The sequence below is a fragment of the Pomacea canaliculata genome, linkage group LG2 (genome assembly GCF_003073045.1).
Source record: "Pomacea canaliculata isolate SZHN2017 linkage group LG2, ASM307304v1, whole genome shotgun sequence".
Lineage (NCBI taxonomy): Eukaryota > Metazoa > Mollusca > Gastropoda > Architaenioglossa > Ampullariidae > Pomacea > Pomacea canaliculata.
In genome coordinates this window covers 23,731,683-23,749,001 of record NC_037591.1, presented here as the reverse complement: position 1 = coordinate 23,749,001, position 17,319 = coordinate 23,731,683, and the positions used below count along the sequence as shown (strand labels likewise).

The 17,319-nt window shown below is 41.8% G+C and overlaps 1 protein-coding gene across 1 annotated transcript; it reads left to right on the top strand.

Annotated features, from left to right (window-relative positions):
* The first annotated feature begins 443 nt into the window (after positions 1–443).
* Positions 444–12,092, top strand: LOC112555364 (peroxidasin homolog). The gene is given in 14 exon segments (XM_025223733.1): positions 444–449; positions 2,477–2,513; positions 2,647–2,895; positions 3,332–3,592; positions 3,779–4,055; positions 4,057–4,073; positions 4,441–4,559; positions 4,920–5,064; positions 5,612–5,735; positions 7,621–7,766; positions 8,698–8,773; positions 10,208–10,274; positions 11,463–11,602; positions 11,817–12,092. Coding segments are annotated over 14 exon segments (1,707 nt in total). The 3' UTR covers positions 11,860–12,092.
* The last annotated feature ends 5,227 nt before the right edge of the window (positions 12,093–17,319 follow it).

The following is a 17,319-nucleotide window of genomic DNA, read 5'->3' as shown; positions in this document are numbered from 1 at the left end:
TACTACCCTGGTAACACCTACACCACCACCTACACACACAAACACGTATATCCATATGTACAACATACTCGTATATCGCACATTTGCACATATATGTTACAATGCAGATATATTACATAATTATCATATTTGGTCCCGTTACCCACCCATCCGCATGCCTATTACAAGACAGACATACTCTCTCTCACACACACACACAGTGTACATGATTATGTGCCTGATTCATCCTCGCCTTGGACAAGACATATTTTATCAGGCTGCATACAAGTTATAAGTTCATGCGAAACGAGGCAATTGGGACAAAGAATACAGAAATGTGTCCTGTGACTTACATCAAATGTCTTATCTAGTTATTTAAAAAAAAAAGTGAAGATGATGATGAATTGCCAAAACTATTACGTTGATCAGAATACATAATATCTTAACCTGCTAATTGTGGGCACATGCAGGTATAATTATGTCTGATACAGACTGTTATGAAGAGAAAGAGGATAGCGAATACCTAATGATGACCGAGTTTTATCAATCTCATTAGGGGAAACCTATAAAATCTGTAGCTCTCTCTGAGAGCAGATCGACTGACTGTTCTTAGTTTCACTTGCCTCGATCTATATTGCTATCAGTTACTTGTTATAAGTATTAGTCTGAGCTATTCAGGATTTAATGCTCTGTCGGCTCACACTTGCACAAGTCAAAGGCGCACACTTTACACACTAAGCCCATAAAAGGAACGATCACCACTCGATGCTCTTGTTGTTGATTTTGTTAATCTTATATCGTACTTGTTCTTTGAAACTTTTGGAACAGCTCATATACAATTCGCTGAGGTTATTTCCCCCCAGTGAACTGCAGCTTCCATGGGTGAACCTTTTTGCTTTCAACAATTACTAGGGTATACCGAATACAGAATACAGGGACATCGGTGCAGGATGTCACGGTTTTGATACTGTATATGGTCATGTTTGAAGGCTTCGAGTCTGGAGGAAGGAATTAGCGTTATTCATTATGATTTGGAGAGATAATATCTTGAAGTGAGGTCAACCAAATGATTTTGGACTACTTTTTCACTGTTGTAGACCTGTCGAACAGCACGATTAATTGTAGGCCATTACGTATAAAGCAAAGATAAGCAAACCTTCCATTCCGTATCTCTCGATATGACCTCAAAACGAAAAGCCACGGACACGTTTGTCGAGTAAACGTTCACGAACTTGTAGTACACGTCGTGCACATCCTCTCGCTGCTGGATCTCGTCCTGTCACTGACCGTCACCACGTGCGGACACCAGCATGGCCGACGGTAAGACCCTGCGGCGTACTGTCGCTTCACCTCGCTGACCCCAGTTGTCGGCGCAGCGCTGGCCTTGTGCTTGGCGGCGGTGGCGGTGCTGCAGCATCAACAACTGTCCGCTCTGCAGGGGAGGTTGGAGTCACTGGAGTCGAGAAATGACAGACACCTGGCAAAGGTTGGAGCAGCGAGAGAGACACTTTAGACTGTCCTCTCGTTACAAACATATTTGTATGGAGCACTTGCAAACAGGTAACTTAACTTTAAAAAAAAAACAAACAAACAAACAAACAAACAAACAAACAAACCACTTTACACTAGTTAAGGATTTTAAGCTAGGGCAAAGTTTGTCTGTTAAAAACATGTTTAATCTTATATTTGAGAGCGATTTCGAATTCTTTTATTGAAAAGAGACGTAGGCAACAACAACAACAACAACAACAACAACAACAACAACAACAAGAAAAGTATATGTAAGAAGGAAGATGATGACAATTAATTATTTGTGTTTGCTAACCTGCTACAATATTATGAAATAAGTATGACATAAAAACGAAACAGGATGATGACAAAAATGTTCAGGCAGTAATTATTTATTTATATTATGAGGGAGAGAGAAGTGGGGGACTTTGGCTATTACTTACACCCGTTGCACACACATAACAGCGCTCTGAAGAGGTTGAAGAACGACTCAACAAATTGGAAGAGCGGGTGAAGTCACATGCACGTGAAAGAGACAGGTAGATAGCGCGTTGGAGGCCCTCATCCGACAGGTGATCAATTCCGAGGTAAGCTTCTCCGTAGTCCCTCTGTCGACTCCCCAACCCACGGGCCTCTAACTTTCTCAATACATACCTTTATCATTCTAACGCAATATCAAGAAATACTTCACTGTGTCAGAAAAAAAAACCGATTGATATGTCAGTTGTACGGCAAGATAGCTATTAAATAGCTTTTCAATTTCCTTTCGCAAATGTAAGAAGTTTAAAAGAGCATGAAAGTGCTAATTGCTAACTGAGAAAAAATGTCGACCAACTAAACAAGTAAGCGTCTATGTTTAAAAGTATGACCACATGAATGAAGAAATGAATGATTAAACCGAAACACGTCGTGTCTCCCGGTAATCAGAGAGAAGCAGACGACCCTGTGATTTTTCTAGACATAACTAAAATGTCTGCTTCACTTTCAGGTGGATAAAGGCCTGAGCGGGTCCAAAGGAGAGAAAGGTAAGGCAGATGACAGGTAAAGTTTCCTTCATGACAGTCGTCGCATTCAAAAGTTCACCTACACTTTATTATACGGATTAGGACTCTTTGGCTGCCTGTTTTTTTTTTAAATAATTTTTTACCGTCTTCATAGGAGAACCAGGGGTCCCTGGAAGCAGCGGACCTAAAGGTGATCTAGGAGACCCCGGTTTGAAAGGCGATACAGGTGCAGTTGGTCTCCAAGGTCCAAAGGGAGACAAGGGTGATACTGGATTACCTGGCCAGAAAGGTGAGCCCGGTGCGATGGGGATGTCTGGACCTCCAGGACCTAAAGGTGAGCGCGGAGCGGATGGTGACGTCACTCCGCCCCTGGCCGAGAGCGCTCTGTGCTGCGCCAGGCTGGGTAAGAACTCCACCTTTTTCCACCCCATCCTACCTTCTGTGTTTCCAAACGATCCAGCTTTGCTACCAGCATTCTTAACGTCTGCTCACCGCTGAAACTACTTTTTAGTATTTTTTGCCTTTTTTCCTCCACACCCATTCCATCCTTTATTTTACATTTCTGAGTTGGTCATCACAATATCGTAAACGCTGTCATTTCTGTGTGACATCATCTGCTCCCTCAAAAAGGCTTAATTGTTTTGCTGTTCCAGTTTGTATCTCATAAGACAACGATTTTGTAACTTCTTAAAAAAAGTCTGATGCACATATCCACAATTTCGCTGTAACTTGAGGCCCCCGCCCAATTCCCTTCTCAAATTTGCCTTTGGGTGTTACCAACATCCTGCGCAATGGCTTCATGGTTACCTCGTACTCCTCGTTACATTTGTTTCTGCAAGCTGCCCCGATCCCTGCGACCTCCGATGTCGTCACAATCATGGCCACCAGGGGAAGCAACGTTCGTCTACCGTGTAAGTCCACGGGCTACCCCACCCCAACGGTCACGTGGTCGCCGGCTCCTGCAACGTCACCGCGGTTCGCCGTGTCAGCAGAAGGAATGGAGATTAGTGACGTGCAGATTCAGGACGAGAAGTACTACCAGTGTGACGTGTCAAACATTTTCGGTAAAACGACTACGAATGTTCACCTCGTGGTCACAGGTAGGTCTGAGTGGTCTGAGTATTAGGAGTGGGGTGGGGGAGGAGGAGGAGAGAGAAAGTTGTGTGTGTGGTGGAAGTAAGAGGAGAGAGAGATAATGAGTGAAGGCTCTCTTGGCTTATCTAAGGTCAGGGGGCTCCTGGTCGACGTAACCCTGAAGCTATTAACTTGATAACCTGACCTTTCAGATCCCCTGCAGGTGCAGATTTCTCCTCAGAGCAGCATCATCGACGACAACGGCAGCATCGGCTTCGCTTGCACCGTCTCCGGTTACCCTGTACCTAACATCACGTGGATCCATGTGCGACCTGACGGCCAAAACGAGACTGTGACGTCAGATGTGCAGACAGCGGTCACTCCTTCCACGAGGACCAGCACTCTGACCCTGACGGACGCACGCAGCCTTGGCTGCAGGAACCTACCTCTGCCGAGCGTCCAACGTGTACGAGACAAGAGAGGACAGAGCTGAGCTCACGGTCTTGTGTAAGTTCTTGTTTACGGGCATCTGTAAGGTCTCACTTACGGTCTTGTGTAAGTTCTGACTTACGTCTTGTAAGTTCTTGAGGCGCTGGGCTGGCTTGCACATTGGTTTCTCGTTTGACGGGAACAGTAAGTCTCGACAAACGTCTCTGGGGAAAAGTCTGCCACGGTGAAGATCACAGGGCTAGTTAATTAATGTAAGAATTGTATTGTAATACAAAGGAATTCCAATGTTGCACTCAGTTGCATCACACACGGTTGATTGATCAGGATTCCAGTTGGTTTCTTTTAGTGCTATTAACGTATGCCCTCTGGTAATTAACCCTGGCCCTCTGTTTGATGCACGCCTATCCTCTACTGATGTGTGCAGCATCCCCCGTCATCATTCACCCTCCTCAAGCGCAAGTCGTGCCAACTGGCCAGTCAGTCATCTTAAGATGTGACGTCATTGGAACGCCAGCACCATCGGTGACGTGGAGTTTTCCTCAGGTCAGCCATTAACAAAAATAATCAGCAAAACGGAGAGCTCGAGCACAGTTTAAGTATGAAAACCTTTTCATGAATAGAGGGTTGGGGGTAGCTTCTGAGAGGGCTGATCATTTGCGGAACTTTCTGTTATTTATCGAGGGTATTTTGCTGTTTTTGTAATTGTTTCTTAAACAGGGTCTACTCAATCTTCATGAGCTGAAACCGCTGTCTAATGTTTTAAATAGGAGAAATTGTTGAAGACCTATTATTAGGCCATGCTTCTAGACTAATTGTTCTGCGTGATAATGCAAAATTCTAAACCGCGAAATATTTTATTTTTTATTTTTAAAAATCCTCTTGAACAGCATGTTATTATTTCAGGGAGGACAACCTTTCAATGCCAAGATACAAGACGACAACTCTTTGGTGTTGACGGCAGTGGATGTCTTTAACAATGGCACTTATGTCTGTAAAGCAAGTAACGAAATCGGGACAGCATCTGAGAGCGTCGACCTTATCATTTCTAGTGAGCCAATTCACTTATAAATAAGTATATTGCATAACAATTTTTTTCTTTAAAGCTCTACTACCACAATGCACTGCGAGTATTACTAACATTGTGCGTCTTTTATGAAGCTGTACATATCTAAGAATACCGTTTCATTCTGCACATATTTGATGACAAGGACTGTTTATTTCACAAAGTAAAAATTTACTTCCGTTTTCCACGCACTCACTGACAACCGTCGACCCGTGTTGAAACTGAATAATTACGCCATCGCGGTCGAGATGCGCACAGACGACAAGCAGACAAACATGCTCTCTGCATATTCGTGTGATCACAAGATTCTATCGCGATTCTTCTTTGTTACTATTTTCTGTTACTATTTTTCTTTCTTCTCTCCATCCTGTTTTATTTGGTAAAGGGGATGGAGCAGTCTTTTCGAATAGATCGCATGAATATACAATACATGCTCTGTGACTTCTATATATGCGACGTGAATATTCATGTGTGTATATGTGTGTGTGTTTTTTCTCGATTCAAAAAGTGAAAACAATTCTTTCCTTTTTAGCTCCGGTCACGGCAGATGCTACCCCTAATAATGCATCAGTCTCTTCTCAACCTTACCTGGCGATGACATGCGCAGTTACTGGCCAGCCGCGACCTACAGTTACCTGGACGAAGGAGGAAGGCAGGTATGGCAGTCCAGTAATGCAAGTTCATGGTCCAGAAAAGTCAATCCAAAACTGCATTTTTACGATGTTTGAGTTGTTTCCCTGTAACTTGTCCTCATTCCTCCAAGTTTTGTTCCTCGTCCTGCTATGTCAGGCACTAACAATCATAGTTTTGTTACAGAAAATCCGCAGTTTTATGTACAACGTAGCTAGTTCGTAGCGGCAACGGAAAATTGAAGCGATAAGTTTTAATTAAAGCAAGGAAGGTGTTAACAACACAGACTGGGTGATGATTGACTGGTTGACATATGAAAGAAAAGTTTCTTCGTCAAGGCAGTCTATATATTCACCAGAGGCCGTAATAGTGAAGCGAGAGTAAATTGTTTACCCCTGTAAAATGGGAACTCGAGGAAAAGCGTCTTATTTTTGTAGGAAACAATATGATGCCTTGACACCTTGGACACGACATCATGTTTCTGTATCTTCGCCACTGCTTTATACCAACGGTTCCAGGCTAAAATGTTAAACAACTACGAGGTCTGGACACCACTTTATAGCTTCGGAAACAAGATCCTTGTTCTTGAGAATCCCATTTTACCCTGGGGTAATGGTTTCACCTTGTTTTTTAAGTACAGTCCAAACAGTCAGTCGCATTCTTTTGAGTCTGTCAGTCAGCCATCTGTTCTTCAACTTAGAATGAACATGTAATGCTCATACATTTATCTTAGTAGGATGTATACTCATACTAAATAACATTGTATGTGTATAATGTAATTAATTTGTATGAGTGTCTGGTGTACCTGTGAATACAACGCATACAACTTTATTGAATTCAACAAATAACAGGGTATCAAACACATCTAGTCTGCACCCGGCTCATGTGAAGTTCAGGTCAGCTCCAGATAGATGCACAATCTGCACCTGCCGTGACGTATTTCGCTCCAGCTTTGTCACTTTCCATTTAGCATTCTCCTAAAACAACCTCAAACGGGAAGTTCCTCAAGCACACATCTGTGGCGATATAATTTATCACAGGAATAGGAAGTTGAAAAAATAGTTACAGAGGAGAAATCAGCAGCATAAATCGCAAAGAATTTTTATAAAACTGCGCTGCACACGTTATCTAACATTATTCACGTCACCTGCCATGTGAATGATGATGTGCGCCTGGATAACTCCTTCCCACAGCAAAATTCATGTGTCTCTCCCAGAAACTGAACATTTGTGCTCAGTTCTCAATAACACCCCCACTTACAAAACATATAGATTGTAGAATATAATCACCAACCAAATGACATTTTCATTTGTTACTCAATACCTTATACAGTTTTAAAACTACTGAACTTTGTAGAACTACAATAGAATATATATAATACAATATACATGTATACAATAATTATAATACAGACGCCAAGAAAGCAACTACTTTATGTCTCAGGTCAATTAAAACGAATTTAGTGACTGGATAATGAAGTTGGTATGATGCGTGGAAGTGTGGTTAGAGCCCTTGCAAAAGGAGGTCGTGGGTTCGAAACTCACAAAAGCCGGCGACTGTAAGACTTTCTGTGTCTACCAAGTAGTGATTAGGTTTTGATTTGCCAGGCAAGGTAAAAGGCTGCAGAAGGAAAGAGGTGGGTTCTACCACATCCTCGACCTGAAATGGGGAGACCACTTACCACTACTTCTACGGTCATTGGACTCTGTGCCACACCCCTTATCTCCTTCACTTCTGCTTTGACTTTGACTTCTGTTTTAGTCAAATCTGAGCAAGTGGTCGTTTGTAGAGTATGTGACCAACAAAAATTGTACAATAGACTACGACGGCGTTGTATGACAGACATTTGTACGGCGAAGGAAAGGGTATGGTGAACTACAAAAGTCATAAATACGATTGTGTCCTGTGCAGCATTCCGTCGGACCCTCGCTACATCACGCTGCCCAACGGCGACTTCGTCATCAGCGGCATCAGCTCCGCCACTGCCATCGCGGACTCCGGTGTGTACGTGTGCCATGCACAAAATGGAGTGGGTCAAGCCTCGGACAAGGTTATCGGTATGTCACTTTGGGAACTTGTGCATAGTTCATTTATCGGTATGTTTGGTTCAGTGTTCATTTTATAGTGTGTCTTGTTTATGGATCATTTATCCCCAGGTAGCTTTTCATTATTGGTGTATCAGTATGCCTTGTTCATGAAAGTAGTTTATTTATCGACATGCCATTTCCATTGTTCATGCAGAAGGAAGTTGATGCTATTGTTTGTGTCTTCTTCACTGTTTTTATCGATATCTCACTTTTATTGTTCATTTCTTAGAACGACTTTTTCATTGTTTATACAACAGAGTATCGCTTTCGTTGTTCTTGTATATCTTAAGTTGTTTGCATATCAATATGTCACTTTTATTGCTTATTTATTGATGTACACGACTTTCATTTTTCCTTCTTTGTTCCATTTTTCCTTCTTTCCCTTTCCTTATCACCAGACACTCCAATGGCTTAATGTTCCTGCTGGTTCGACAAATGTATGTAGACTATTGCTCGGAGCGAAAGTCGTTTCCTAAAAGAAAAAAAAACTTATCTAATCTTACCCCGTATCCCACAGAAGAAATAAGTTTAGGCTGAGCAACACTAATCTTGTCACGACATCCAAATCAGTTCCCTTTGACCCTCGGTAGGAGCTCCCCTTCCCCCAACCCTAAAGTTGTCCACAGATCAGCGTTGCGCTGTCTGTTGAAAAAAAACGAGAAATACTGGAAAGTCATGCTAGTGTAGAAATAAAAAAAAGCAAAAAACAAAAACGGAAAACACTTGTAAATATTTCTTACACACCCCATTACACAATTTTAGACAACAATAAACACCCTTGTAGAAATACAAACTATTGAATTTGGGATTTTCAACTTTTTGCTTTATGAAGTATGTGGTTTTACAACATCTTGCATGGTCAGACGAGAAATGTTGTCTTAGTCGTTGTTCCTGTTTCCAGCTTACGTGGATGTGGGTCCGTTGACATGTAACTCCACGTTTGAGGTCTGCACGACGTACATCGGCGCAGTCTGCAGGTATGTTCATTTCCGGTCAACTGATATACCATCTACAGGTGAGACTGACAAAAACACGCAGCCTTCACCTATAAGAAATTTAGTTTTCTTTTTCTTTTGCAGCGATGCACATTTGTAGAACAGATGGAGGCACATGAACCTAATCTTCACTTTTTATATCAAACTCAGTCGCATGCATGGACGAAGTAGGAATAGTATGCGGTGTGAAAGTACGGAAAAGTCAGATTATGTCCTCTTTTTTTATTTATTTTATTTATGCCAAGAGAATAACTCAGGACAGACGAACTTGGTGATTGTACCACCTTTTTAGCCTGAGAACAATGTTGTGTTATGTTTCATGGATGGCAATACTCCTCATGTTGTGGGTTGTTCACGTGACTTTCATTTCACCAGCTTCATGAGCCTGGGTAACTCCTTCTGGGAGCTATGGCACATGTATCTCATGCGTGGAGGTCCCTTGAAATGAAAGGGGAAATGTGTATTTTATGCGGTAGTAACAGAGCGAAAGTGATTATGGTTTCTTGTATTACTTTGTTTTTGTCTCCGCTTCTCCGAGAATAGCTCTGGCAGTTTCATGTTCGGTTCTCTTCCCTATTTTAGCTTTTTCCCTTTAAAGCTAAGCTAATACATAGGTGGCGGTAAAATTGGTATATTTTCTGGAAAATTACAGAACATAGCACTGTCAACATGAAGCGAAGACAAATACCTGTCCCCCTAACCTCCCACCCCAAGGTGAACCATTTATTAACAAAAATAGCTTATACCGCGTGTGTGTATATATATTTGTGTGTGTGAAAATAAAATTGTCCTTGCAAGCTGCATATGATATGTTCTTGTTCCACCCTTGTGCATCTTTAGGTGTTTACACAAAGCTCTTTGATCTTGCCATCAGTAGCGGCAAACAGAAGCTGTGAAAATAAGCGGTATTTATTTACACCACGACTCCAGTCTATACCAAGATTAATGCGTATATGAAACATTTCATTAACTTTTTTTTACTACATCAGGTATGAATTCATTTACCTTGGCTAGCTCAGTAATCAGCGGGAGGAAATCTAAGCCTCCACAGTAGTTTGCTTTCTTCCTTATTTACCTACAACTTAGTTTTGTCTCTCAGCTGCTCACTGAGACATTTCCCTGTTCATTTAATTAACACCGCACACCACCAACATGCTGCTCACCAATCTTTTAGTTTGTGGCCTTGAGGTGAAAATACTTATTATGTGAAAGAAAATATTAGAGTATGGATAGAAGTAGTCATCTCCCTGCCCCCAACAGACACATTTATGATACACACACAAACAAACATATAATCACACACACACACAGAGAAATTAGAGACAGGTAGTAAGTGAGAGATGTATTGATATAGATATATATATTTTATTGCTGTCGGTTTGTTTATTCCATAAGCATGTCCATTTTGTGTTGCAGAGGCCTTTGTCCCGGGGGTTGTAACGTTGCGACTGGGGAACTGGTTGGACTGCAAATGTACACAATGGTAAGTGTTATTGGATCTTAGCAAGGAGTTATGAAACTTTTGCAGGGTCAACGTAAAGTGATGCTGTTGAGACGAATGATAGGCAAGAATGTCTTTGTATGAAATAGGTAATGAAGGTAGAAGGGGAATGAGTACAAAGCATGGTGCCCTTTGGGGCAGTGAGGTAAGTGGTTCACCCTGGGTAGGCCTATGGAAGGTGGAGCGTAACCCAACGCCTTACTTGTCCTGATTAATCAGGTAAGTATTTCTACAAAGCAACTGCTGGGTAGGCAGGAGTGTGTGTGTGTTTGAGAGAGAGACTTCCAACTACAGTCCTGGACAGCCATTGAACCAGTCGAACACAAGTTGAACGCATTAACCACCAGGATACAGCTTCCATCCATTGGGACGAAGACAAGCACGTATAAACTTAAAAACACCATTTGTTTAAAAAAAAAAAAAGATGAATGCACTCTTCAAGAGTCACGAACGAAACCTAAGAGTGCATCTTTCTGGATCCTTATTTCGATGCTATGGATTGAAGGAGTCGGATGCTGCGTACTCACGAAAGCAAAGGACAGCAAAATAGCATCCAGTTGAAGAATGAGATCTGTGCCTGATGTTGTCTTCCTCTGATTTTTGTTTTTTGTTGTTTTGTTCTTGTTCTTTTGATGCAAAATTGAGAATGGACGTGAGCAGCAGAATGGCTAAATTCTCTAATAACACACCTGCAGCAATTCCGTGAATGGCGTAGCTGCAATTACCAGAGCTGACTGCTGGACACAAAGAAAGGGTTTGGCCATGTTTATGATACTCCCCGCTAAGAAAGATAATTTGGTTTGGAGGAAGCTAAACTCGAGTTACTGGGTAAATGGGATGTTCTCATTCTTCTGTTTCAAAGTCAAGATTCTTTTTTTTTGAGTTTCCTAAACAGAAAAGATAAGATATTTGCGCAGATGGATTCTATGCTTTCATTCATTCTCTCATTCACTCTACATCACAGATATGTAATCGCAAATTAATAAAGCGTCAGGCAAACAAATAACCAAAAAGTTGACAAGACAACAAACAGAAAAAAGTAAACAAATCAAATACTCAAAACTGCTGTCCCTGTAAAGTCTTCATAAACTTCTAGCGAACTGGAGCCGAAGGACTTTCATGAGGGACAGGAAGGTCTTGCCCAGCTTACACGCTTGCTTCTGTCCACAGCTGTCGCCGTTGTGTCTGGCTGCTGCCCACGCGGGCGTGACGGGGGTGGACGCGGGGGGTGAGGTCACGTGGCAAGTGAGGAACGGCACTGGTCAAGTACTGGGAGGGGGGATATCCAACGGCATCAGCAGTCTCACAGGGTGAGTATCCACGCAAAATTGTCTCCCTTTACCTTTTACAGGCTGCTTGGTCATGCTGAAACGGTCAAGCTTTTCCCCCGTGTAATTGTAAGATTTTACACATTTCTAAAGTCCTTGTCTTGTAAGTGTGAAGTACTCTTACATTTTCCAAGTATTTGATAGCACGGCGCCTAGTGTTCGCAAATAAAAGATTGTTGTTGATGTTTCTGTGCAGGTCTGGTCAGTACAACGTTGTAGCGGATATTCTGCGGACGTAACCAGAAGTTGCCCGGCTACAGACTAGGACACAGAGGTCACTACAGACTAGGACACATAGGTCACTACAAACTAGGACACACACAAATCACTACAGACTGATAAAAAGCATGCACTAACCCATGCAGGCGCTTGTTCAGCGCTTCACTATAAAACTGAATGAATTATCTGACCACGAATGTTCCGGAACAGGCGCCAGTAAAGCACGAGTTCATTTGACCGTGAAATATCACGACATCCATCTTGTTCTGAGGAATTTTCTGGAAGAGTGCGTCGCACAGAATGGCTTTTGTGTGTGAGGAAGTAAGATATGACTCGTCATGCGCGTGCGATGCCGAATGATCCGTGTGTCACGATGTAGGCACGTGGTCAAGTTTGAACGCATGCGTGCCGCGGCACAACGCGCTGCTGAGTACTTGTCACGTGCTGCAGACGGATGACGTCAAATGAGCTGTGACGTCTTCGTGTGACGATGTTGAATGGGTGTGAGCGGCGTATGACGAACGTTTTTCTTTTTCGACGACTTGACGTACTGTTGGCATGGAAACCACAAGACGTGTCCGAAATGTCTTTTGATAGCAGTGAGGTTTTGCACCCAATGTTTGATCACGAGAACATAAATAACAATGACAATAACCAACTTCATTAATATCAGTGGGTAATTATACTCGGTAAGCGTACTCAGATAAAAAGAAACAACTACAAAAAAAAAAAAAAACAAGTTCTAGTTACAAGATAAAGACGAGGACAAGAAAAGGAGAAGGTTGTGCATGTAAGGATAAAGTAGTGCAAAGACATTAATTGTTGAATAAGTTGCAATTGATTTATGTGTTGGCAGGGAGGTGAGGGTAGGGGGAACATTGCTTGTCTGTCGCTCAGTGCACACTAGAGCCCAGCACCTGCCTTGTCCCCAAGCCACGACACCTAAAAATTTCACCCAAATGTCAGAACTTCACGCAGAATATACAGAACTGTCTACAAAGAGAGCGAGAGAGTATGTGTGTATTATGTACATCATACAACTCAAAATTTATGCTAAAAAAAGCAATGATGCAAAAAGTAAGATGTCCAGGTAGTAATTAGAAAGGCTAAATATAATCGCAGGTATATTATCGCAATGTAGCAGAAGTAATATTAATATAGACTAACAGAATTGAGTAACGTCCTTTAGAGGTGTCGTCGTAACCACTGACGTAGGTGTGTCGTCGTCACCAAATGATATTTAGTCCGCGCGAGAAAGATGCTGAGGCTGTAGTTACAGTGGTGGTCACAATTATTTTTTTCTTTTTCAACTAACATCTTTAAGGAACTCCTTGAACATCAAGCCATCGCAATGAATAAGAAATCAGATTCATTAGCCGAAATTTGCAGCAACTAATTATTATCAACGGGCAACAAGCAGACGTCTTCACTCCTGACCATGAGACGATGTTGACAGCGATGTAACCCAGTTTAGTAACACGGACTCACTGTTTGACAGAAAGTATGATAAGGTATGAAAATATGAAAGGGTGGTGTCAAACAGCAGTGTCAGTCAGTTCACACGTGTGTTCGTGCAGCCTGCAGTCACAATGTCGGTCACATCGTTGTTCCCTGCGTCTCGCCACATCTGCACGCCTGCCATTGTTCTGCATGAGCAGTGGCGCCCTCCTGCGGTGATGTTTATCCTGGCGAAGTCTCTTAAGCAACAGAAGTGAATGTGAATTTTTGTCTGGAAGCAAGGTCTAGATCTTAAGCCGATAGTGTAGTATTACTTTAGGAAGCGGTCTCAATGTGTTTTACATTCCATCACCTTCCCCCACCTCAAGATCCGGAGCAAGTTCCTCTGGAATTTGTTGTTTGTTGCTTGTTTAATGTCTGTGCGTTCGTGTGTGTGTGCTGGAAACGAACTTGTTGACAAGGTAAGAGGAAACGGTGGGAATTGTTGGAAGGGGGTCGTAGTGGATGTAAAAGAATGTAGGGAGGGACTGGCCCCATTTCCAGCTGTTGCAAGGGTTTGTTTTTTTTTCAATGTACCTCGACAACATCGGTTGACGTCATAAGAAAACTGGTCTTTTGTCTGTGTCTGGCCCCGGTGTCTGGAATGATTGCCACCATTATTCACACACGTACCACCTTTGATCCTTCATGTCTGGCCTTAAGATTCACCTTTTCCGAGAATACTGTTAAATAGTTGCTGGTTTTCACTTTTCATACTTTCCTGTGTACATGTGTGTTTGTTTTTGTGTGTAGGCGTCTTTTTGTGTGTAAGTGTGTGCGTGTATGTGTGAGATAGATACTGTTTATCTCAACGTGAATTGTGCCTGCTGTCGCCAAGAAATACGATATAGAAATGCTTTTTTTATTATTATAATACTAGGTAAAAGTTCTTCACGCGTCCACCTATTTCTACTCCTTTATTCATTCCTTTCTTCTTCTTTTTTCCCTCCTTACCTCTTTCAATCTATATTTATTGATTCCTTTACTCTATCTTTATTTATTTCTTACATATACCGGCGTAAAAACGCCGTCATTCTTACGGTCCAAACCTATTCAGAGAGACACAGGTCCCAAATTTTTCCGCAAGGGCGCCAACAACCCAAAGGGAGCAAACTTCAGGATGGAGTTAAGTCATCTTACTCTTCAAAGAGTGTTGTTGTTAGTATTAGGTCAACAGTACGAACTTTCAGTCACGATGAAATCAGCTGAATGCAAACATCTTGTTTCTTGGAATCTGCTCCATGTTGATTGTCAAGTTTAGTTTGTTCGAAGTGGTTGCAAGAGGAGCACAGCTCACCATCATTCGCTGTGTAGGTACAAATTGTTTTCCGAGTGGAATAAGGACGCAGATATTTTGTATCAAGAGACTCGTTTTGGTGTTTGGTAGTCCCATCTGTAATTGTGTCTTGCATTGGAAACCGTTATCCGCTTTTTCGTAATTACATGTGCGAAGGATATGCGCAGAGGGTGTGTCGCTTCCAGCTGTTCCGGTTTCTGGAGGGTCTCTGCTGGCAGCATGGCTCAGGCACAGCAAGTGTACACTTCCTTTCCAGATTGACGTGGTTTACAGTCTGGCCTGAATATTTCGTTCAGAGAGAAGCCAGCTAGTGTAAAAATGTGCCCGAAATGAGGCCAAACACTAAGTATTTACTGATAAAAATTATAAGATGGTAGCGTGACATATTCACGAGTATGAGTTATAGTGGTCAAAGAAAGCCGATCAAATTAAATAAAGACAAAAATGTAAATCAGCAGCATGAAACAGATATCGAAAGTGTAATAAAGTAAAAATGTTGTATATTAAAAATAAAACAATTCAAAATGACGAAAAATTGCCTTGGATTTATTCGGATCCTTTTTACCTTCCTATTTTAACATTTCTTAATTAATATTTGATTAATTAATAAGTCATGACTATATCGTGCTTTTGAACGAGACTATAAGTAGTTTTAAAGGAATTTAATTTTTTTTTTTTTTGTCTTTTGTTTTTTCCTGGTGCCAGAAAATGGCCCATTTCGCACAATTCTTACTGGGAACAAAAGGGATTCAACAATTTTGTTTAAGTTTACAGCTTACATTCTTTGTCAGATTTGTTGGCTAGTAGGAGAGAAGTGACCTCACCTCTCTCTCTCCAGTTCCTGTACCCCGCCGACTCATCCCTTAGACCTGGGGATATTATATTGCAAAGTTAAAATTCTATTTCTTGTGTGTATTGCTTTGTATTCTTTCCCCAGACATTTTTTTAAAAATAAGAAACAGAAAGCGAAAAATAACAACTGACCAAGGCCTGACTACCTCTACAGTCCCAGGCCCGGGTATACCAGCCCTCCCTGACTCCCTCCTCTCTCTCGGTGAAAATTGAGACAAACCGAGTATGTCGTGACACCCTCAGAGGATGATGGAAACCAGCCGAAAAACGTTGAACCCCAGAAGATATTAAGACAAAAAAAAAAATAAATAAATAAATAAAAAAATGGTGGTTTCCATTTTCTCCTCTCCATTTACGCTAGTTGTTAGGTCGTGGAGCTGACTCGGAGGTATTAACAGGCAGACAGAAGAGAAAGCACACATCCTTCCCCAGGCTCTGAAGAACGAAAACACACACACACTTAAGACTGACCTGAGATTTGAGGTCAGGAACAAATGTAGAACACACCAAAAGCTTCCCAACTAATGTTAACTCGAATTTGTGCTAAATTTCCGAGAATCACAATGAATGTCTCTCGGAGGAAGTAAGCTTCACCGGCTGAAGGAGCACGTGCAACACGTGGAACACGCGCGCGCATACAAACACACAAAACAAACAATGCACGCCAATTCGCACTCAGAAAGAAAGAAAGGAAGAAAGCAGACGTCTGTTTGATGAGGTTAGTCTGAGTGCAAAAACTGGTGTATCAAGATCACGTCCATTGTATGTATGCCTGAGATCACGTGTCTGAGAGAGAGTTGGTTGTCTGTGTGTTTGTGTGGCCGCACACACGTGTGTGGTTTTACTGTCGGCACGTGCTTCATGTCTCTGTTTCTTTTTCCTTTCATCCGCTCCACTAACGTCCATGACGTCACACGGACAGGCGCGTGCTGCCGGCGAGTAAGAAAAGATTTGCGGAAACTGTCCTTCGCACCTGTCATAAATGACAAACATTGCTATGAATGAGTCAGCTTCTACACGAACATAGAAATACCTGAGTGTGTTTTCTGTGCCCCGTGCTGGGTCAGGAGGAGACCAGGCTGCAATAGCAGGTGAGGAATTCTTTGTTTTCGAAAACTCTTTCTTGAGAGGTCCGCATTGTTGCTCTACTCGCCGCGACATTCAGTCTGCCACCTTCAGAGTTCTATAAGAAAAGTGGAAAGCAGAGTGGTCAGAACACTAACATCCGAGTTGAAGTTCAAGGATTTGGCCTCTTTCGTTAAACGAAACGACTTATATTAAAGCCAAGTTTACTACAACCAATTTTACTATACCATGTACAGTATACATGGAAATATATGACTGCCTATGCTTACTGTCATCTTTTTGATGCAGTGTTGTTCTGATACAGTTGTGTACATCATTCTCTTTTTTGAATGTCTGTCTGTGGCTCTGTCTTTGTTTAACTGGTTGTTGAAGTGTTTAGTCTGTGTTTGTGCTTTACATTTTTAATCTGTATTTTGATGTTAGCTGCTTTGTGTGAGGTGCATGGTCGACTGTACCTATGGCAAACAGCTTTATTACTCTTTATTATTGATATAAGGTTCTAACGGTATTTATCTGGTCACAAAATATCCCCTAACACCTTATCAAGACCCAAAACATAAAAACGGGATCGAGCATCTCAAGAAAACACAGACAAGGAGAGAACTCCACACAGACGGTTGGAATAATTTTGTTTTTAATTTTTGATAATTAGAGGATGTTCTGTATGTCTAAAACAATATGTTTCACTTACATTTGATGTTTGCTTTTTTCAGTGGAACAGAATGCATTTGCGAAGTTATTTTTTTTA